The sequence below is a fragment of the Pelobates fuscus genome, chromosome 6 (genome assembly GCF_036172605.1).
Source record: "Pelobates fuscus isolate aPelFus1 chromosome 6, aPelFus1.pri, whole genome shotgun sequence".
In the NCBI taxonomy this organism is placed as follows: Eukaryota; Metazoa; Chordata; class Amphibia; order Anura; family Pelobatidae; genus Pelobates; species Pelobates fuscus.
The window spans coordinates 3,995,308-4,018,765 of record NC_086322.1 but is presented as its reverse complement, the minus strand read 5'-3'; the positions used below and the strand labels follow the sequence as shown (position 1 = coordinate 4,018,765).

The 23,458-nt window shown below is 47.6% G+C and overlaps 1 protein-coding gene across 3 annotated transcripts in view; it reads right to left on the bottom strand.

The window, feature by feature from the left end:
* Nucleotides 1-14,627: 14,627 nt before the first annotated feature.
* The window catches only part of RTKN (rhotekin), a 179,467-nt gene continuing 170,636 nt past the window's right edge, over nucleotides 14,628-23,458 (bottom strand). For 2 of the 3 annotated variants that reach the window (XM_063457515.1, XM_063457517.1), the window contains exon 12: nucleotides 14,629-15,557. In XM_063457515.1, coding sequence (XP_063313585.1) covers nucleotides 15,133-15,557 — 425 coding nt within the window. In that variant the 3' untranslated portion in view covers nucleotides 14,629-15,132. Of the gene's footprint in view, nucleotides 15,558-23,458 lie in introns of all 3 variants that reach the window. The other variant, XM_063457516.1, reaches the window with a different exon arrangement.

Genomic DNA, 23,458 nt, shown 5'->3' with positions numbered 1-23,458 from the left:
TCTTTATTCCGTCCCTTCTCTCTTTATTCTGTCCCTTCTCTCTTTATTAAGTGTTCTTGCATAGCAAGACCACTTACTGTTATCTCACATTTATATTATTATAGCCAAATTTGCCACCCTAACTCCTCCCACAGTTTTTACACTACATAGACAAAAATTTACCAAAACGTGCAGATTGTTCCCAATCGGATTGCTATTACTTTGTGGAACGTTTCGCCGAATGGTTCTCGGAATATCGTCGTTCTTGTGGCGAAATTTGTCCCATAAGAATGAATGGCAAAGCTAGAGTGGTAGCTGGCAAAAGCTGAAAAATCAGGACATGATTTCTAAACTGCCACCACTCCCTCATTTTCAGGCCCACCTACACAAATCTTATATCAAAACGTTCAGCTATCCCTGCTGACACTAAAACAGTTACTCCGCCCACTCCAGTTGTAGACTACTGGTGGAGGCAAGAACACTTCACACAATTTCCCCAGAAATTGTAGCTTTTCTAGTTCTGTCTCTTCTCTCTTTATTCCGTCTCTTCTCTCTTTATTCTGTCTCTCTTTATTCTGTCCCACTTCCTTCTGTACCTTTTTATTCTGTCCATTCTCTGCTTTTCTCTCCCAGCAGGGAGAATTAACCAAGCCTCGCGAATTCCATGACATCCAAGAGATCGCGAGAACACAGACTGAGGTCACTGCTTGTCCGCCTTCGGTCTTGCGATCTCTTGGCCGCCAGTGAATCCCCGAGCTCAGGACCGCGGCGTTCCAAGATCCAGAGATCCCAGGGGTCCTGAGCGGCACTCGGGAATTCACTGGGGGCCCCAACAGGTATATTAGCCAAACTATTAAACCGGAATGCAGGCCACAATTGGCCTGCAGGCCAGACTTTGGACATGACTGCTTTAAGTAAAATAGGTGAAGATGCATTTTTTTGCAGAGGGTCGGTAGGGGTTCATTTTTCGCCTGTGTAACTCAAGTCTTCAGAACAGGAGTCTATGCTGAAGAGTTGATGGCAGGTGAGAGAAAGATGTCTTATTAAATGACACTATAGTCACCAGAACCCTTACAGCTTAATGTAGTGATTGTGGTGTCTATAGCCTGTCCCTATAGACGTTGCACTGTAAATGCTGAATTATCAGAGAAAAGGCAGTGTTTACATTGCTGCCTAGTAACACGTCTAGTGGCTGTTACTCAGACGGCCACTAGAGCTGCTTCCTAGTCCAGTGCTCTGCATGGAGGTGCTGAACACTCCCCATAGAGATGCATTGATTCAATGTATCTCAATGCAGAGATGCTGATTAGATAAACAAGATAACGTCATTTTTTTTTACAGCTTTGCAACATTCACCATTTCAGTCCCATTACAAAACATTCCATAACATGTCGAGGTAGATGGACCAGAACATTGATTATATGCAAACGCACATCTGCGGGAAAACAAGTATTTGATCCCCTGCTGATTTTGAACTTTTTTGAGATGCGTTTTTCTGCATTTTTTTTTATTTGTATTCTGTCTCTCACTGTTAAAATACACCTACTATTAACATTACAATTATAGACTGATCATTTCTCTGTCAGTGGCCAAATGTTCAAAATCAGCAGGGGATGTTGAAGCCCTCTGAGTGCTTACTTTCACATTAGAGTAATAATTTTTTGTTTATAACTTTAAATTATCTTTCCCACCTTTATATCTGCGCACTATGTTGGAGCGACACATTATTGAACTGAAATAGAATTTTATTCCAAGGCTGCTTTTCGTTCCCAGTCTGGGGCCCATGTTTGATGGTTGTCTACAAAGATAAGACCTTTGGTTTCCCATGACGGCAGAGTCTTCTCTCCTCCAAATGTTTCCAGATGGACTTAATGCCTCAACAAGGAAACATTTGGGACACATATTTGTGGCCATCAAATAACCATAGCTAGGAAATTTAACAAAACGTCTGCCCTCAATGGAGAGAGATTGAATCAATGATACTGAAAACAGGATGTGGGAAAAATATCTGCAGCTACCACCGTGATCTTCATAGAAAGGCTTCGGTCCAAAGCACAATATCTTTATAGACCCACAAATACAGTACCTTCTCCTTCCCCTTCAACGTTCTGTCTTCCAGCCCCTTCATGCTGCCGACTCAGTGTCCACCAAATGCCTTTAGATAGGAATTTATATAATTAAGTCATTCTTCTTTTGTTGATGCATGGTTTGAATTTTGGATATTACTTTTTACACATTATTTTGTCGTATTTTTGGTGACAATAGAATCAGAATAAATAATAGAGTGAACCATAGAGCGTTGGCATAATCTGGCATAGGAAGACATTGTAAGTCCCACAGACGGCAATCTATGCTCCCCAGAGAAGCAGTTACCGGCTGCATGGTCCTATTTTACAGTAAGCCTTCTTTAAAGGGCTCGTTTGAAACCAATTTTACAACATGACAGGAGGCTTCATATTTTACATAACTTTCTTTACTTATGCCTCCAGCAGCACAAGTCAATCATAAAACCAATCAGAAACAAGTAACACATTCCATATAAAGCCCTGACAGGCATTGCTCCTCCTCTTTCTTTGCTGCTTCAACAAGGCACAGGTCAGTGTATTTTGTTCTGAGCAGATTTTATTCCATTTGTTGTATTTGTAACAGATCCCCCTGTTTTTCGTTGGATCTGTAATATTGTGAACAAGTCATTCGGCTAAAAACCTTCATCTAAATTGACTACAATGGATGCTATCAGCAAAAGCCGTTCGAAAACCGAATCCGTTTGCACGAACACGTGGCGGCGGCCATTTTGTTTAGTTGAACGGTGTTTTGTCGTCGAACGTGTGGAACCATTTTCGGCTACTCTTTTCCACTAACACCTCTGAAACCTCATCTTCCGTGCGTTCGGCTAAACTCATACCAACAGAGCGCTCTTTCGCCAGAATAAACTCCTGAATAAGCCACTTCTAAAGAGACTAAGCACGAACCAATCCGTTCATGAAATTTGTACTTTATCCGAAGGGGAAAATAGACTTAGCTAAGCCCCTGACTGATCTCACGACAAAGAACCTTCCCAGACAGGTACTGTGGTCTCCCGCCTGTGAATCTGCTTTTCAAACCTTGAAAGATGCCCTTGTACATGCTCCTGTGTTGGCTGCCCCAGTCCCTGACAGACGTTTTCTCATCCACACAGACGCTTCCATGCTCGGACTGGGGGCAGTTCTAAGCCAAGTGGGAGAGGACGGAGGAGAACACCTGGTTGCTTACATCAGCCGCAAGCTATTGCCTCGGGAAGTGAGCTATGCGGCAGTTGAAAAGGAATGTTTGGCTTTGGTTTGAGCGCTGAAAAAACTCAACCCCTATTTGTATGGGTGAGAATTCACCTTAGTCACGGACCACAACCCCCTGGTTTGGCTAAACAGAGTGGCCGGAGACAACGAACGATTATTAAGATGGAGCCTAGCCCTACAGCCCTATAATTTTAACATCCAAACGGTAACGCAGATGGGCTGTCCCGCCAGATTGAACTCAGACCATAATCTGTCGTCCAGACAGCCTCCAGTTGACCCGAAAAGGATCAAACCGGGTCTGCTGGAGTGTTCCACAAAGAGGGAGCCATGTAACAGATCCCCTGTTTCTCGTTGGATCTGTAATATTGTGAACAAGTCATTCGGTTAAAAACCTTCATCTGAATTGACTATAATGGATGCTATCAGCAAAAGCCGTTCGAAAACCGAATCCGTTTGCACGAACACGTGGCGGCGGGCATTTTGTTTAGTCGAACGCACTCAGCTGTGTTTTGTCGTCGAACGCGTGGAACCATTTTCGGCTACCTTTTCCACGAACACCGCTGAAAGTTCCATCTTCCGTGCATTCGGCTAAACTCATACGAACGGAGCGCTCTTTCGCCAGAATAAACTCCCGAACAAGTCGCTTCTAAAGAGACTAAGCATGAACCAATCCGTTCGTGCAATTTGAACTTTATCCGAAGGGGAAAATAGACCAAAGAGACTTTTATCTATCTCCCGAACACCTGGACGGATTCTTGTGATTTTTACATATGTTCCCCATGTTATACGGAGTATAAAAATATAAGTTTTATTTGTATATGATGTAAAATCAAGAAGTTATAAAAATGTACAAAAAGTATGATTTTTCAGCTTGGAGATAATTGAGTAGATACAGTAAGTAACTCAATTATCTCCCAAGCAGAGGGGAGGGAATATGTGGGTTGTAACCATTGTTTGATTGGTCAATGTATAATTGTCTGTGGGCATCTCCCTTGCATGGGAGCACCGCATAAAAGGAGAGTATCTGCCATTACACCTCAGTTCTTCTTCACCCTCAATCTAGAGTCTTGTCTCTTATTGGGGTAACCGCTATACAGCTATTCACACTAGCTCTTGTAAGAGCTTCTTCACTTGGATCACGACTGGATGCTGAGAATCCTCCTCACTGATCGGGAAAAGGACACCCTCCAGCGGTGGAAACCCCTCTGCTACCCGGGTTAACCGCTTTAGTATTGTACTTGGATGTAGTTTACTGAATTACTATTTATACCTGTTTACCCTCCTGTTCCCTCTCCTGTCTTACCCCCTTTATTCCTATACCTATGTAATGCTTGTTTATCCTGCTTTCTGCTACCCAGAGCCTTCTCTACCTTACTGAGGGCCTGAGCCTTAGCTATGCTGGCCTTTCACTCACTCCCATTTATTCCTGCATAGCGGCTTTTTGCAGCAATCGCGCCACTTTTCTGCTCTTTCGAGCGGTTCTGGGGCCAGCCTAGGGGGTACTGCTGGCCAGGGGTAGCTTGGGGCGCACCATTATGATCTCTGGTGATCCGCGTCAGCGAAATTGCATGCGGATTCACGTCAGACATCTTAATTTACCCAGATAGTGATTCCCACGATCGGGGTTGTTTACACTGTTCCTGGGACAATTCCTGCAGGTTTTTTTCAATGCCTGTTAGGAGCTGTAATATATATGTTTATAGTGGACTCTGGTACATGTTTAGTGTGTAGTATATGTACTATTATATAGTGTGTATATATGTACAGTATTTGGAATATGCATAATCACATAGTGTGTATCACTAACCTCACTGCGGACTGGTTTTCGTGCCAGAGATTGGCAACAGGACACCTCAGTGTATACCATGATGCAAACAGTCCGGCTTCCAGACTGAAATGCGAACAGGGGATGCATTTCTCCAACCTGGGCCACCGCAAGCGGCATATGCATGCCACTTTTCTTGATGTTTTCAAGAGTCCTTGATCATCTTCACATCACAGAGACCTAGGTGACACTAACCTCACCGCTATGGCAGCTCAAAGGTGGTTCCCGGACCTATTGAATCCATCTCTGGACCATCCACTCCTCCTTCCATTGCCTTCCCTTCGATTGACAAACCCACAAGGTACCATCAGAGATTTTGGCGGCTCACATTCTGCATCAGGGTATGCCGGTTGGTCAGGACCTTTGGTATATTGCGAGGTATCATGCTATCCTGAACCAGTATCGAAATACACTCGGTTATGGGACGTAGACATAGTTCTCTGTTCGCTGAGGGTTTGGACAGTTGATTCAGATTTTCACTTCAACAACTCTTGTGGAAGTTCATACTACTTTCACGTTATGTGGCGGTGTCTACACCTCTTCGACCTTCACAATCAAGCCAGCCTCTCTTTTTGTATACTAAACCTTTCATACCTTTTACGACCACCACATTAGCTGGGTGGGTATGTTGGCTATTGTTCCTAGCCGTTGTGGGGACCGGTTTTAGCGGTCATTCGGGGAGTGGATGAATCTCATGCATTCATGGCGCATGTTTCCCTCGCTGATATCCTTTGGATTGGATGCGAGATGAGACCTTCAGGGTATTTTACTTAATCAGACTCTACACGCATCTTGTGTTCCTTCCACAGCGTTAAAAATGCAAAATATGAAGCCTGCTGTCATGTAGTAAAAATGTAGATTATGCTAACGTAGTGTACCTATAATCTTAAGTTTAATAATGACAGGAGGAGAGTATTTTCCCTCCCTTGGTTTCCCTCCCATTTGACGGCTATTTTACTTTAGTCTGGTTTCGACTGGGTACCTCCGTTGATGGATGCTCCTAGTGCTTCCCGAGCACTCCAGACACAATGGGACAGGAAACAGGGGGGGGGGGGGGGGAGAGGCACATCTTCCCATGGATTCAAAGGGGCAGAAAAAGTGTCCCAAAATCCAATAAGCCCAAACAGACTTTTTAAATGGCAATACTTCCCAGGGGCCATAGTCACAAGGCAAGAGGCTGGCAAGCAGGCCTCTCTAAGAACAAGTGGCGAAGGGCACTTCGTCACAGTGCTCTTCATACCGATAGTGTGATTCTAAATATGCTGACTTGTCTTGTGGTGGTACAGGACGGAGTTGTCCACTACGGACTATTGCCATATAGTACATCTCGTATACAATATACTAATTTGATTTGTTGAATTATAATATCCTAATATTGAATTACATATTGATCGTCTATGCTATGTGGACATCTGTTTATTACCACTACCTTTCACTTGTTTCTGTTATTTTCAGTGTGGCCTTATCTATGGTCTCAAGATTGGATAGACTGGAAGTGTCTGTTCTTCAACTCTACCTAGTGTTATCAAGTTTCCTCAAAGTTATTGTTACATTGCGTGACTGTGTACTACACTGTCAATTCACATCGAAGGAAGTGGAAGAGCTATGGCTGTCAGGGCTTTATATGGAATGTGCTACTGGTTTCCGATTGGTTTAAGTTTTATGATTGACTTGTGCTGCTGGAGACATAAGTAAAGAAGGTTATGCAAAATACTCGCCTCCTGTCACTATTAAAATTAAGATTATAGGTACACTGCGTTAGCATAATCTACAATTACTTTTCATTGGGCTTTATTTGACATACCCAGCCCAGCATAGAACTCAGAGCTCCATCAGCTGTTCCATGGCCATTTGAAACAGGTAGCCTTCTGGAAGACTCACATGTCATTCTATTTCTACATAACCTGTTAATTTTGTTGTATGTGTAATGTTTTATATTTCGTGACTATTATTTAGTTTTATTATTTTCAATGTATACATTTTCATGTCTTTGTAACTATAGCCTGTGCTAATCATGCAAAGTATTTTATCACCTTTGTCTTTGTCCATCATGTTAAGTTAGTTTAACCAGCTCAGGCCCATTTATCTTTCTTGTTCCTTGTTTAATGGTTTTATTTCCCTACTTAAATACCTCTGTCTTATCTCTGTAATTCTCAATCTTAGCTTTTGTTTTTCCTTAAATGACCTTAAATCAAATGTCCATCTATGTACCCCCCCAATCTCTTAGCCCATCTGACCCTAATATACATCTCTCTCCCACAGTCTGATTTTTAAACATACCCAGCCCAGCATAGAACTCAGAGCTCCATCAGCTGTTCCATGGCCATTTGAAACAGGTAGCCTTCTGGAAGACTCGGTTCCCTCCCTCCCCCCCTTCCCTCCCCCCCCCCCTAACATGAATCCAAATATAACCATACTGATATTTTTAATAACCCTTTTTTCAATTCAATTTTGTTCACACCACTACCAGCATAAGCACACACCTCAAACTGGAACACAAATTATCATACACCATGGCCTGCTCTGTTGCTGTAACTTATCTGCTGAGTGCTGCTGGAGAGTTATAAAATATAGCCCTCCTACCCCCACCTCACAAAATTATAAAGTATCCCATTCACTATATGCCCAAACAAAAATGATGTCCAAATTCCTATTCCTTATGTTACTTGCCCTTGCAAATGATGTGAAGTCTAACCCTGGTCCCCCAGCTAATTCTAGTCCTAATCTCCCCACTAAAAAAGGCCTCTCTTTTGTGCACTGCAACATCCGTAGTTTACTCCCTAAACTAAATGCACTGCAAGCCTGGTGTTCCCATTACAAACCAAAAATCATTGTGCTCTCAGAATCTTGGTTAACGACTAAAATACCAGACACCGCTATTGCAATACAGGGGTATTCATGTTTTAGAAACGACAGAGCAAAGAGAGGAGGAGGCATTGTTATTTATGTTTCAATTCCATAAAGTTTACCCCTTTACAAAACTTTAGCCCTTCTGCCACCTTTGATTTCCTCTCTGGCACAATTGAGATCCCGTGCAGTAATTCAATCATTGTTGCAGGAATCTACCGCCCACCTAGCTCCCCAGTGCATTCCCTTTCTGACATAGCCCATCTCCTTCGTGAAACCATTGCTCAAAACCCTAAAAGTGAACTGTTGGTCTTTGGAGATTTTAATATTGATTGGCTGAATCCTAAAAATAATAGTTCTTGCACGCTTTTTAAGACTTTGCAGCTAACGCAATTAATCTCCTCCCCAACTCGCATAAACATTAAAAGCCTTAACCATACCCTGCTCGATTGGATTCTCTCCACTTCTCCTGATAGAATCCAGGAGGCCGGTGTTCTCCCAAACACTTTCAGTGATCACTGTTTAGTGTACTGTGTGCGCAAAATAAAGGCTATTAAATCCTCTCCCAAGGTTAAAATAACTAGGTCCTTCAAAAAATGTAATCTTGAATCCTTTCTAAAGGACATCAAGAACCTCCCATGGCACAGATTAAACATTATCCCGGATCTAGACTGTGCTGTTGAATTCTTTCAGTCTGAACTCCTACAAATTTGGAATCTGCATGCCCTGCTGCGTAAGGTGAGGGTAAAAGGAGCACATATGAACTGGATCACAGCTGACCTCATCCAAATGTACCAGTTTCGGGATTCTTTGTGGTCAAAGTTTAAGCGTACTGGCTCTATGAATGATCACTGTGCGTATAGACAATGGCGAAATATATGAACAAAACAAACAAAATTGGCCAAGGACCAATATTTCTGTGAAAATCTGAAAAATAACCTATCAAACCCTAGAAACTTTTGGAAAGTCATAAATAAACTACAAACTCCCCCAATCCACTCCCAACCCTCCACTGTCAAAGTGGATAACCAAACCCTGCATCTTCCCTTAGATGTAGCAAATGCCTTTAACAATTATTTTGTCGGATGCTCCACTGCCCTGATTGCCAAGCTAATAAATGGCACACATCCTGAAACTACAAATGTGGATCAGGTCTCACTAAATTTGCAAAGTCCCAATATAGACAAGTTCATTTTTAGACCTGTACCTGTTAGTGTCATTGAAAAACATCTTAATAATCTAAAAATGAAAAACCAGTCCGGACCTGACCAAATCCCAGCAATGCTGTTGAAGCTCAGTGCGCCGGCAATTGCTAAACCCGTCGCAACTCTAATTAATGAATCCTTGGTGTCTGGATACTTACCCAAACTTTGGAAGACTGCAAGAGTAGTGCCTATCCATAAAAGTGGTGACACTACTTTGGTTTCTAACTATCGCCCTATATCATTGCTCCCGGTATTGTCAAAAATCTTAGAAAAATGTGTCCATACGCAACTATGTGAGTATTACCAACAATCAAACTATCTGACCCCTGATCAATCGGGCTTTCGCCAGAATCACTCCACTACAACTGCCCTCTTAAAAGTTTGCAATGACATCCAAACTGGCATGGAACAAGGAGACCTAACTGGAGCTATTTTCCTTGATTTTGCAAAGGCCTTTGACACAGTAGACCACGACATTCTACTGCACAAACTCAAAAACTCAGATATTGGTGATCATTCGCTAAACTGGTTTCGATCGTATGTATCGGATCGCTCACAATATGTGTCCATTTCTGACAGCGACTCCCTCCCTCTCCCAGTCACGTGTGGGGTTCCCCAAGGTTCCATTCTCGGCCCCCTACTATTTTCATTATTTATAAATGATCTACCTAATGTCTGCAAATCCTCAAATGTACACATGTACGCAGATGACACGGTAATCTATGCAAGCAATTCCGATCTACCGCAGTTCGAGGCTGTGCTCCAAGACCAGTTTACAGAGGTAGAAAAGTGGATCGCAAAAACAAACTCTTCCTGAACACTGACAAAACTGTCACAATGATCTTTGGAACAGTACCTAAATTACACAAATTACACAATTCCCACCTATCCATCAAAACAATTTCAAATGGCACACTGACCGCAGTCCACTCTTTCAAATACTTGGGTATGATGTTAGACCCCAATCTATCTTTTGGCCTGCACATAGAAAAGCTTGCATCTAAACTTTATCCAAAACTAGGTGTCCTGTACAGAAACAAATCCTGCCTAAGCCCTACAGTAAAGGAAAAGATTGTACTGCAAATGCTGATGCCAATCGTTGATTATGGGGTTGTAGTATATGCATCTTCATCGCAATCCCACATTAATAAACTCAACACATTGTATAACTCGTTCTGCCGATTTGTGCTACAATGTAATTACAGGACCCACCATTGCGACATGCTAAAAGAACTAAACTGGCTGTCGCTGGAATCCAGACGCACCCTTCATCTTTCCAGCCTTGTGTTTAAGAGCTTTTCTGGGAAACGCCCACCCTACCTGAACGCAATGCTTTCCCCAGCTGTTCCCACTTCCTACAACCTCCGATCCAGTACCAACACTTTACTTAGTCTACCTCAATACAAAAAGAAAGCAGCCCGATGCTCCTTCTCCTACAGAGCATCGCAATTGTGGAACGACCTCCCGAACAAATTAAAATCTTCCCTAAGCTTAAAGTCCTTTAAGAGATCTGTAACGGTCCGTTTCACTTACAAGGGGATAAAACCCAGTTTAGGCGATATTCCCCTTTCCAGATGCACAGGCAGCTACTGCAAACACCATTCTCCCGACTGGAGACACACGAACACTGAATCCGAGAAACCTTTTAAATTCTCCCAAGCATATGAATGCTGTAGCCCATCGAATAGGAACCATACGAATAGGCTTGTACTCCTAGCAGTCAACTGGAACAGCATGCAATAAATCCTTCCCCCCAATAATGAGACGACACTTCATTTTGAGGGTAAAACAGGAACTCTGGACTGGCTCATCCAGCCTGGCTTTTATTTCCAACTCACACATACAGGCCACACCCAGGGGGAGGCATAAAAGAACCAATGACATAGATGTTACCTCCCACACATCCCCTCCCCTTAGTGTGACACATAATCCCATTATGCATACAGTGTAAAATATACTTTTACACAACTTTCCTAACTTTAAAACCATACATCGCATTCACATAAAAATACATATCCACAATCAATCCATTCAGGGGAACAACATATTAAAAAATGGCATTAATCCGACCAGGGGTTCAAAAGTTACTAAAAGTATCTTTTGTTCCTTTCTGGCTGGCAGAAAAACATCCCCACAATGCACCCTGGTTTCCTCCCTTCTGCCCTGGAGTTAATTGGAGAAGTAACCCAATTATCCAGGACTAGAGGCAGACTCCATTAACCACATGGTTGCAAAACGACATAAAACACTTTAAAATACATAAAGTCACATTTACACATAACACACAGACATTTCACCTATCCCCAGATAGCTGGGATCTGCACGCACAAAACTACCGAATAGCGCGCAGATCCTACTCACACAGTACAATTGCCATGGAGCTAAAGTCTTTCCCATAGTCTTTCATTATATGAATAGGCTCCATGGTATGGCTATCTGGGGTATTACGTTCCCATAAAGTCTGGTCCATAGTCCAAAGGCAAGAGGCGGGCAATCAGCCCCCTCCAAGGACACGTGGCGAGGTCGGTTTCGCCACAAGATCCCTCTCTACATACCTCAAAACAGAATGTACCTGTCATGGTTGATTATATATTTCCTACCTGTTCTATGTTAAATGTTGTATATATTGTATATTTTGTATTTTATTGTACACTAACTGTAACAATGCAATGATTTGTGGACCCAGGACATACTTGAAAACGAGAGAAATCTCAATGTATCTTTCCTGGTAAAATATTTTATAAATAAATAAATAAATAAATATCTGCTCAGTGCAGAAGATCATTTTTATTTGTAATGTAACAGATGTTCTAAAGCAGAAACCACATGGGCTCAATATACAGCTGTAACGATATACTTTATTGCAATTAATAGACTCTGTTAGTAGATATTTATTGATATTTTTAAAGCTCTTTGGCCCTCAGTGTGTCCGGCACAGTGAAAGGGCCTAAACTGGCAACGGCAGAGGATAACCCACTCTGTTAGCAGCCCAGGTAATCATGGAATTTTTCACGGTAAAGTCAGTTCTATTAAGATCATAGAGTGACAATCATAAATTTATCATACCATCTGTGGCGAAACCAACTTCGCCACTGTGGGCTGGAGAAGCCTGGCTGCTAGCCTCCTGCCCTGCGACTATGGCCCCTGGACATATTGCACTTTAAAGACTATATTTGGGCATGTATAATTTATATTGCTGCTACTGGCCCTTTAAAATCAGCGGTGGACATTTTGGGACTAATGTCCCTTTAAGACTTTGTAACATATCACAGTAATACTGTCTTAAATATTATGTAGGTATTTGTGTTCAGTTAAACTGGGGATATGTAGAAATGTGTGTTTTATGTGTTAAATGTATCAGTATGTAATTTTATGTCTTTTACTGTCTTTTTGCAACCATGTGGTTAATGGAGTCTGACTCTAGTCCTAGATAATTGGATTACTTCTCCAATTATCTCCAGGGCAGAAGGGAGGAAGCCGGGATGCATTGTGGGGGATGTTTTACTTCTGTTTGGGCCAGATTGTGCCATGCTGCAAGCAAGGGCCCAAAAGATACTTTTAGTAACTTTTAAACCCCTGGTCGGATTCATGCCATTTTTTAATATGTTGTTCCCCTGAATGGATTGATTGTGGATATGTATTTTTATGTGAATGTGATGTATGGTTTTAAAGTTATGAAAGTTGTGTAAAAGTATATTTTACTCTGTATGCATAATGGGATTATGTGTCACACTAAGGGGAGGGGATGTGTGGGAGGTAACATCTATGTCATTGGTTCTTTTATGCCTCCCCCTGGGTGTGGCCTGTATGTGTGAGTTGGAAATAAAAGCCAGACTGGGTGTCCCAGTCTAGAGTTCCTGCTTAACCCTCAAAGTGAAGTGTCGTCTCATTATTGGGGGAGGATTTATTGTATGCTGTTCCAGTTTGACTGCTAGGATTGAAAACCTATTCGTATGGTTCCTATTCAACTGTCTACAGCATTCAGAGGCTTGAGAAGATTCATATGCTTCTCCGATACGGTGATTGTGGTGTCTGCCAGAGTGCTTGGAGTCCTCAGGAAGCACTAGGAGCATCCATTAACGGAGGTACCAAGTCGGGGTGCCAGGTGATCCGTTACACCATCATTATCTAGATACTGCTATAACTTACTCCAACAGACTCCGTGTCCCATAGCTCCTTCTGTCTGTGTCACCCTGCAGTGGGAGGGACAGACTCTGTGTCCCATAGCTCCTTCTGTCTGTGTCACCCTGCAGTGGGAGGGACAGACTCCGTGTCCCATAGCTCCTTCTGTCTGTGTCACACTGCAGTGGGAGAGACAGACTCTGTGTCCCATAGCTCCTTCTGTCTGTGTCACCCTGCAGTGGGAGGGACAGACTCCGTGTCCCATAGCTCCCTTCTGTCTGTGTCACCCTGCAGTGGGGGGGACAGACTCTGTGTCCCATAGCTCCTTCTGTCTGTGTCACCCTGCAGTGGGATGGACAAACTCCGTGTCCCATAGCTCCTTCTCTCTGTCACCCTGCAGTGGGAGGGACAGACTCCGTGTCCCATAGCTCCTTCTCTCTGTCACCCTGCAGTGGGAGGGACAGACTCTGTGTCCCATAGCTCCTTCTGTCTGTGTCACCCTGCAGTGGGAGGGACAGACTCAGTGCCCCATAGCTCCTTCTGTCTGTGTCACCCTGCAGTGGGAGGGACAGACTCTGTGTCCCATAGCTCCTTCTGTCTGTGTCACCCTGCAGTGGGAGGGACAGACTCCGTGTCCCATAGCTCCTTCTGTCTGTGTCACCCTGCAGTGGGAGGGACAGACTCCGTGTCCCATAGCTCCCTTCTGTCTGTGTCACCCTGCAGTGGGAGGGACAGACTCCGTGTCCCATAGCTCCCTTCTGTCTGTGTCACCCTGCAGTGGGAGGGACAGACTCTGTGTCCCATAGCTCCCTTCTGTCTGTGTCACCCTGCAGTGGGAGGGACAGACTCCGTGTCCCATAGCTCCTTCTGTCTCTGTCACCCTGCAGTGGGAGGGACAGACTCTGTGTCCCATAGCTCCTTCTGTCTGTGTCACCCTGCAGTGGGAGGGACAGACTCCGTGTCCCATAGCTCCCTTCTGTCTGTGTCACCCTGCAGTGGGAGGGACAGACTCCGTGTCCCATAGCTCCTTCTGTCTGTGTCACCCTGCAGTGGGAGGGACAGACTCCGTGTCCCATAGCTCCTTCTGTCTGTGTCACCCTGCAGTGGGAGGGACAGACTCTGTGTCCCATAGCTCCCTTCTGTCTGTGTCACCCTGCAGTGGGAGGGACAGACTCCGTGTCCCATAGCTCCTTCTGTCTCTGTCACCCTGCAGTGGGAGGGACAGACTGTGTGTCCCATAGCTCCTTCTGTCTGTGTCACCCTGCAGTGGGAGGGACAGACTCCGTGTCCCATAGCTCCTTCTGTCTGTGTCACCCTGCAGTGGGAGGGGCAGACTCAGTGTCCCATAGCTCCTTCTGTCTGTGTCACCCTGCAGTGGGAGGGACAGACTGTGTGTCCCATAGCTCCTTCTGTCTGTGTCACCCTGCAGTGGGAGGGACAGACTCCGTGTCCCATAGCTCCCTTCTGTCTGTGTCACCCTGCAGTGGGAGGGACAGACTCCATGTCCCATAGCTCCTTCTATGTGTGTCACCCTGCAGTGGGAGGGACAGACTCCGTGTCCCATAGCTCCTTCTGTGTGTCAGTAGAGATTAGAGGGGATGTCTTACATAGTACCATTTTGTTATAATATTATAAGGAGCATTAGAAGAAGCCAGTCACATCAATATATTTTACTGAATCCATTCAGGCCTACATGTAGCTTACGTTAAAGCATGGCAATAACCAGTGGATGATAAGAGGTTAATCTCCTCTCCATGTTATCCGGTAGGAAGGTAATTCTGTAACACAAAAGGCAGCACACGGCAAAAGACTGGCCAGTGGGATGGAAAACCACTGACATCACGTCCTGTAAATCTAGCTCCTGAGTGGGGGGGGAGGGTTAAACTTGACTCTGCAGCCAGTTTCGGGGGTCCAATTTGGTTTTCAGGTTTCTTGTGCTCTTTCGATTTTCAGAACTCAGTTCTGAATCAGGGGTGCTACTCCCACTACTACTAGAACACCTGGCTCCCAGGCAGGGACTTTCTCGTCGATGGGCCCCGGACATGCTGTGGGAAGGGGGGGTTGTTCTCAGACCACGTTGCTTCAGTGATGTCAGCTTAGCATCCAAAGAAAGGGTCCGGGGGCGAGCTTGTGGGGGCTTGGCTGGGGGGCTGTCACAGTCAGAGGATGAGGAGCAGGAAGGGAGGGCAGCCATGGGGTTCTGGAAGAGAGAGGTCCAACAAGGCGGATCGAGACCTCTCTGAAGCTCAAACTCTTTCATCCTCTGGGATAGGAGATCCGGAAGGGGCCCCAGGCCCTCAATAGCTGCAATGAAAAGAAACACTCATTGAGTCATCCTCCTTCTACACTCACTGAGTCCTTCCTGTCTGTAACTGAGACAGTGCGTCCTTTATATGTATGTTGTATGTGAGCATGTAATCACACAGGTGTGTTCTATGTCAGTGGTCCTATGAGACATAATGCATGTGTGTGCTTTTACGCAAATCTATGTCTTACATTCCTGGTCAACAGTGCTACGGATTAGTATCTGTGTGTATGTTACATATATGTGCATTTTCACATACAACGCGTCCCATTCTACACGTACACTAGACGTGTATATTTAGTTTCAGACCTACTGCAATTTGGCCGAATGTAGACCTAACACCAGTCCTCTCAAATTCCATGTCCCCAAAGCACTTTATGGACATAAAACCAAGCAAATGGCTAGTCTGATGGACGAGCATATTTGCTGGCTTCAGGATTCCACATGTGGCACCACAAATGCAATGATTATTGGGGGTAGGATATGATTGATGGGGAGATGGGAAGATGATTGATGGGCGGGTGGGAAGATGATTGATGGGCGGGTGGGAAGATGATTGATGGGCGGGTGGGAAGATGATTGATGGGAAGATGATTGATGGGTGGTAGGGAAGATGATTGATGGGCGGGTGGGAAGATGATTGATGGGCGGGTGGGAAGATGATTGATGGGCGGGTGGGAAGATGATTGATGGGAAGATGATTGATGGGCGGTAGGGAAGATGATTGATGGGCGGGTGGGAAGATGATTGATGGGCGGGTGGGAAGATGATTGATGGGCGGTTGGGAAGATGATTGATGCAAAGATGATTGATGGGCGGGTGGGAAGATAGATGATGGCTGGGACACAGAAATTACATGTTTGAAAAACAGAAGAAGCTGTAGAAAAAAAAATACTGTTTCTCTATATTTATTAAATATAGAGATTTTTTCATACTGATCCTTGGATTCTAGGATTTACACACCTTTCACTGTAATAAGAAGAGAGCAGAGATCTTATTTCAGCCGAGACTGCATTATCCTGCAGCAGCAAACCCTCCACAGAAGGGGCAGGAGGTACTGAAAGCTCTGTGCATGGTGTCAGGGCAGGCAGAAATACACAGGACAAACGGGGAGCATGGTGTCAGGGCAGGCAGAAATACACAGGACAAAGGGGGAGCATGGTGTCAGGGCAGGCAGAAATACACAGGACAAAGGGGGAGCATGGTGTCAGGGCAGGCAGAAACACACAGGACAAAGGGGGAGCATGGTGTCAGGGCAGGCAGAAATACACAGGACAAACGGGGAGCATGGTGTCAGGGCAGGCAGAAACACACAGGACAAACGGGGAGCATGGTGTCAGGGCAGGCAGAAATACACAGGACAAAGGGGGAGCATGGTGTCAGGGCAGGCAGAAACACACAGGACAAAGGGGGAGCATGGTGTCAGGGCAGGCAGAAACACACAGGACAAACGGGGAGCATGGTGTCAGGGCAGGCAGAAACACACAGGACAAACGGGGAGCATGGTGTCAGAGCAGGCAGAAATACACAGGACAAAGGGGGAGCATGGTGTCAGGGCAGGCAGAAACACACAGGACAAAGGGGGAGCATGGTGTCAAGGCAGGCAGAAACACACAGGACAAAGGGGGAGCATGGTGTCAGGGCAGGCAGAAATACACAGGACAAAGGGGGAGCATGGTGCCAGGGCAGGCAGAAATACAAGGGACAAAGGGGGAGCATGGTGTCAGGGCAGGCAGAAACACACAGGACAAAGGGGGAGCATGGTGTCAAGGCAGGCAGAAATACACAGGACAAAGGGGGAGCATGGTGTCAAGGCAGGCAGAAACACACAGGACAAAGGGGGAGCATGGTGTCAAGGCAGGCAGAAATACACAGGACAAAGGGGGAGCATGGTGTCAAGGCAGGCAGAAACACACAGGACAAAGGGGGAGCATGGTGTCAGGGCAGGCAGAAATACACAGGACAAAGGGGGAGCATGGTGCCAGGGCAGGCAGAAATACAAGGGACAAAGGGGGAGCATGGTGTCAGGGCAGGCAGAAATACACAGGACAAAGGGGGAGCATGGTGTCAAGGCAGGCAGAAACACACAGGACAAAGGGGGAGCATGGTGTCAAGGCAGGCAGAAATACACAGGACAAAGGGGGAGCATGGTGTCAAGGCAGGCAGAAACACACAGGACAAAGGGGGAGCATGGTGTCAGGGCAGGCAGAAATACACAGGACAAAGGGGGAGCATGGTGTCAGGGCAGGCAGAAATACACAGGACAAACGGGGAGCATGGTGTCAGGGCAGGCAGAAACACACAGGACAAAGGGGGAGCATGGTGTCAAGGCAGGCAGAAACACACAGGACAAAGGGGGAGCATGGTGTCAGGGCAGGCAGAAATACACAGGACAAAGGGGGAGCATGGTGTCAGGGCAGGCAGAAATACACAGGACAAACGGGGAGCATGGTGTCAGGGCAGGCAGAAACACACAGGACAAAGGGGGAGCATGGTGTCAAGGCAGGCAGAAACACACAGGACAAAGGGGGAGCATGGTGTCAGGGCAGGCAGAAATACACAGGACAAAGGGGGAGCATGGTGTCAGGGCAGGCAGAAATACACAGGACAAAGGGGGAGCATGGTGTCAGGGCAGGCAGAAACACACAGGACAAAGGGGGAGCATGGTGTCAAGGCAGGCAGAAACACACAGGACAAAGGGGGAGCATGGTGTCAAGGCAGGCAGAAACACACAGGACAAAGGGGGAGCATGGTGTCAAGGCAGGCAGAAACACACAGGACAAAGGGGGAGCATGGTGTCAAGGCAGGCAGAAACACACAGGACAAAGGGGGAGCATGGTGTCAAGGCAGGCAGAAATACACAGTACAAAGGGGGAGCATGGTGTCAAGGCAGGCAGAAACACACAGGACAAAGGGGGAGCATGGTGTCAGGGCAGGCAGAAATACACAGGACAAAGGGGGAGCATGGTGCCAGGGCAGGCAGAAATACAAGGGACAAAGGGGGAGCATGGTGTCAGGGCAGGCAGAAATACACAGGACAAAGGGGGAGCATGGTGTCAAGGCAGGCAGAAACACACAGGACAAAGGGGGAGCATGGTGTCAAGGCAGGCAGAAATACACAGGACAAAGGGGGAGCATGGTGTCAAGGCAGGCAGAAACACACAGGACAAAGGGTGAGCATGGTGTCAGGGCAGGCAGAAATACACAGGACAAAGGGGGAGCATGGTGCCAGGGCAGGCAGAAATACACAGGACAAAGGGGGAGCATGGTGTCAGGGCAGGCAGAAATACACAGGACAAAGGGAGAGCATGGTGTCAGGCCAGGCAGAAATACACAGGACAAAGGGGGAGCATGGTGTCAGGGCAGGCAAAAATACACAGGACAAAGGGGGAGCATGGTGTCAGGGCAGGCAGAAATACACAGGACAAAGGGGGAGCATGGTGTCAGAACAGGCAGAAATACACAGGACAAAGGGGGAGCATGGTGTCAGGGCAGGCAGAAATACACAGGACAAACGGGGAGCATGGTGTCAGGGCAGGCAGAAATACACAGGACAAAGGGGGAGCATGGTGTCAGGGCAGGCAGAAACACACAGGACAAAGGGGGAGCATGGTGTCAGGGCAGGCAGAAACACACAGGACAAACGGGGAGCATGGTGTCAGGGCAGGCAGAAACACACAGGACAAAGGGGGAGCATGGTGTCAGGGCAGGCAGAAATAAACACGACAAAGGGAGAGCATGGTGTCAGGGCAAGCAGAAACACACAGGACAAAGGGGGAGCATGGTGTCAGGGCAGGCAGAAATACACAGGACAAAGGGGGAGCATGGTGTCAGGGCAGGCAGAAACACACAGGACAAAGGGGGAGCATGGTGTCAAGGCAGGCAGAAACACACAGGACAAAGGGGGAGCATGGTGTCAAGGCAGGCAGAAACACACAGGACAAAGGGGGAGCATGGTGTCAAGGCAGGCAGAAACACACAGGACAAAGGGGGAGCATGGTGTCAAGGCAGGCAGAAACACACAGGACAAAGGGGGAGCATGGTGTCAAGGCAGGCAGAAATACACAGTACAAAGGGGGAGCATGGTGTCAAGGCAGGCAGAAACACACAGGACAAAGGGGGAGCATGGTGTCAGGGCAGGCAGAAATACACAGGACAAAGGGGGAGCATGGTGCCAGGGCAGGCAGAAATACAAGGGACAAAGGGGGAGCATGGTGTCAGGGCAGGCAGAAATACACAGGACAAAGGGGGAGCATGGTGTCAAGGCAGGCAGAAACACACAGGACAAAGGGGGAGCATGGTGTCAAGGCAGGCAGAAATACACAGGACAAAGGGGGAGCATGGTGTCAAGGCAGGCAGAAACACACAGGACAAAGGGTGAGCATGGTGTCAGGGCAGGCAGAAATACACAGGACAAAGGGGGAGCATGGTGCCAGGGCAGGCAGAAATACACAGGACAAAGGGGGAGCATGGTGTCAGGGCAGGCAGAAATACACAGGACAAAGGGAGAGCATGGTGTCAGGCCAGGCAGAAATACACAGGACAAAGGGGGAGCATGGTGTCAGGGCAGGCAGAAATACACAGGACAAAGGGGGAGCATGGTGTCAGGGCAGGCAGAAATACAAAGGACAAAGGGGGAGCATGGTGTCAGAACAGGCAGAAATACACAGGACAAAGGGGGAGCATGGTGTCAGGGCAGGCAGAAATACACAGGACAAACGGGGAGCATGGTGTCAGGGCAGGCAGAAATACACAGGACAAAGGGGGAGCATGGTGTCAGGGCAGGCAGAAACACACAGGACAAAGGGGGAGCATGGTGTCAGGGCAGGCAGAAACACACAGGACAAACGGGGAGCATGGTGTCAGGGCAGGCAGAAACACACAGGACAAAGGGGGAGCATGGTGTCAGGGCAGGCAGAAATAAACACGACAAAGGGAGAGCATGGTGTCAGGGCAAGCAGAAACACACAGGACAAAGGGGGAGCATGGTGTCAGGGCAGGCAGAAATACACAGGACAAACGGGGAGCATGGTGTCAGGGCAGGCAGAAATACACAGGACAAAGGGGGAGCATGGTGTCAGGGCAGGCAGAAACACACAGGACAAAGGGGGAGCATGGTGTCAGGGCAGGCAGAAACACACAGGACAAACGGGGAGCATGGTGTCAGGGCAGGCAGAAACACACAGGACAAAGGGGGAGCATGGTGTCAGGGCAGGCAGAAATAAACACGACAAAGGGAGAGCATGGTGTCAGGGCAAGCAGAAACACACAGGACAAAGGGGGAGCATGGTGCCAGGGCAAGCAGAAACACACAGGACAAAGGGGGAGCATGGTGTCAGGGCAGGCAGAAACACACAGGACAAAGGGGGAGCATGGTGTCAGGGCAGGCAGAAATACACAGGACAAAGGGAGAGCATGGTGTCAGGGCAAGCAGAAACACACAGGACAAAGGGGGAGCATGGTGTCAGGGCAGGCAGAAACACACAGAACAAAGGGGGAGCATGGTGTCAGGGCAGGCAGAAATACACAGGACAAAGGGGGAGCATGGTGTCAGGGCAGGCAGAAATACACAGGACAAAGGGGGAGCATGGTGTCAGGGCAGGCAGAAATACACAGGACAAAGGGGGAGCATGGTGTCAGGGCAGGCAGAAATACACAGGACAAAGGGAGAGCATGGTGTCAGGGCAGGCAGAAATACACAGGACAAAGGGGGAGCATGGTGTCAGGGCAGGCAGAAATACACAGGACAAAGGGGGAACATGGTGTCAGGGCAGGCAGAAATACACAGGACAAAGGGGGAGCATGGTGTCAGGGCAGGCAGAAATACACAGGACAAAGGGGGAGCATGGTGTCAGAACAGGCAGAAATACACAGGACAAAGGGGGAGCATGGTGTCAGGGCAGGCAGTAATACACAGGACAAACGGGGAGCATGGTGTCAGGGCAGGCAGAAATACACAGGACAAAGGGGGAGCATGGTGTCAGGGCAGGCAGAAACACACAGGACAAACGGGGAGCATGGTGTCAGGGCAGGCAGAAACACACAGGACAAAGGGGGAGCATGGTGTCAGGGCAGGCAGAAATACACAGGACAAAGGGAGAGCATGGTGTCAGGGCAAGCAGAAACACACAGGACAAAGGGGGAGCATGGTGTCAGGGCAAGCAGAAACACACAGGACAAAGGGGGAGCATGGTGTCAGGGCAGGCAGAAACACACAGGACAAAGGGGGAGCATGGTGTCAGGGCAGGCAGAAATACACAGGACAAAGGGAGAGCATGGTGTCAGGGCAAGCAGAACCACACAGGACAAAAGGGGAGCATGGTGTCAGGGCAGGCAGAAACACACAGGACAAAGGGGGAGCATGGTGTCAGGGCAGGCAGAAATACACAGGACAAAGAGGGAGCATGGTGTCAGGGCAGGCAGAAATACACAGGACAAAGGGGGAGCATGGTGTCAGGGCAGGCAGAAATACACAGGACAAAGGGGGAGCATGGTGTCAGGGCAGGCAGAAATACACAGGACAAAGGGGGAGCATGGTGTCAGGGCAAGCAGAAATACACAGGACAAAGGGGGGGCATGGTATCAGGGCAGGCATAAACACACAGGACAAAGGGGGAGCATGGTGTCAGGGCAAGCAGAAACACACAGGACAAACGGGGAGCATGGGGTCAGAGCAGGCAGAAATACACAGGACAAAGGGGGAGCATGGTGTCAGGGCAGGCAGAAACACACAGGACAAAGGGGGAGCATGGTGCCAGGGCAGGCAGAAACACACAGGACAAAGGGGGAGCATGGTGTCAGGGCAGGCAGAAATACACAGGACAAAGGGGGAGCATGGTGTCAGAACAGGCAGAAACACACAGGACAAAGGGGGAGCATGGTATCAGGGCAGGCAGAAACACACAGGACAAAGGGGGAGCATGGTGTCAGGGCAGGCAGAAACACACAGGACAAAGGGGGAGCATGGTGTCAGAGCAGGCAGAAATACAAGGGACAAAGGGGGAGCATGGTGTCAGGGCAGGCAGAAATACACAGGACAAAGGGGGAGCATGGTGTCAGAACAGGCAGAAATACACAAGACAAACGGGGAGCATGGTGTCAGGGCAGGCAGAAATACACAGGACAAAGGGGGAACATGGTGTCAGGGCAGGCAGAAATACACAGGACAAAGGGGGAGCATGGTGTCAGGGCAGGCAGAAATACACAGGACAAAGGGGGAGCATGGTGTCAGAACAGGCAGAAATACACAGGACAAAGGGGGAGCATGGTGTCAGGGCAGGCAGTAATACACAGGACAAACGGGGAGCATGGTGTCAGGGCAGGCAGAAATACACAGGACAAAGGGGGAGCATGGTGTCAGGGCAGGCAGAAACACACAGGACAAACGGGGAGCATGGTGTCAGGGCAGGCAGAAACACACAGGACAAAGGGGGAGCATGGTGTCAGGGCAGGCAGAAATACACAGGACAAAGGGAGAGCATGGTGTCAGGGCAAGCAGAAACACACAGGACAAAGGGGGAGCATGGTGTCAGGGCAAGCAGAAACACACAGGACAAAGGGGGAGCATGGTGTCAGGGCAGGCAGAAACACACAGGACAAAGGGGGAGCATGGTGTCAGGGCAGGCAGAAATACACAGGACAAAGGGAGAGCATGGTGTCAGGGCAAGCAGAACCACACAGGACAAAAGGGGAGCATGGTGTCAGGGCAGGCAGAAACACACAGGACAAAGGGGGAGCATGGTGTCAGGGCAGGCAGAAATACACAGGACAAAGAGGGAGCATGGTGTCAGGGCAGGCAGAAATACACAGGACAAAGGGGGAGCATGGTGTCAGGGCAGGCAGAAATACACAGGACAAAGGGGGAGCATGGTGTCAGGGCAGGCAGAAATACACAGGACAA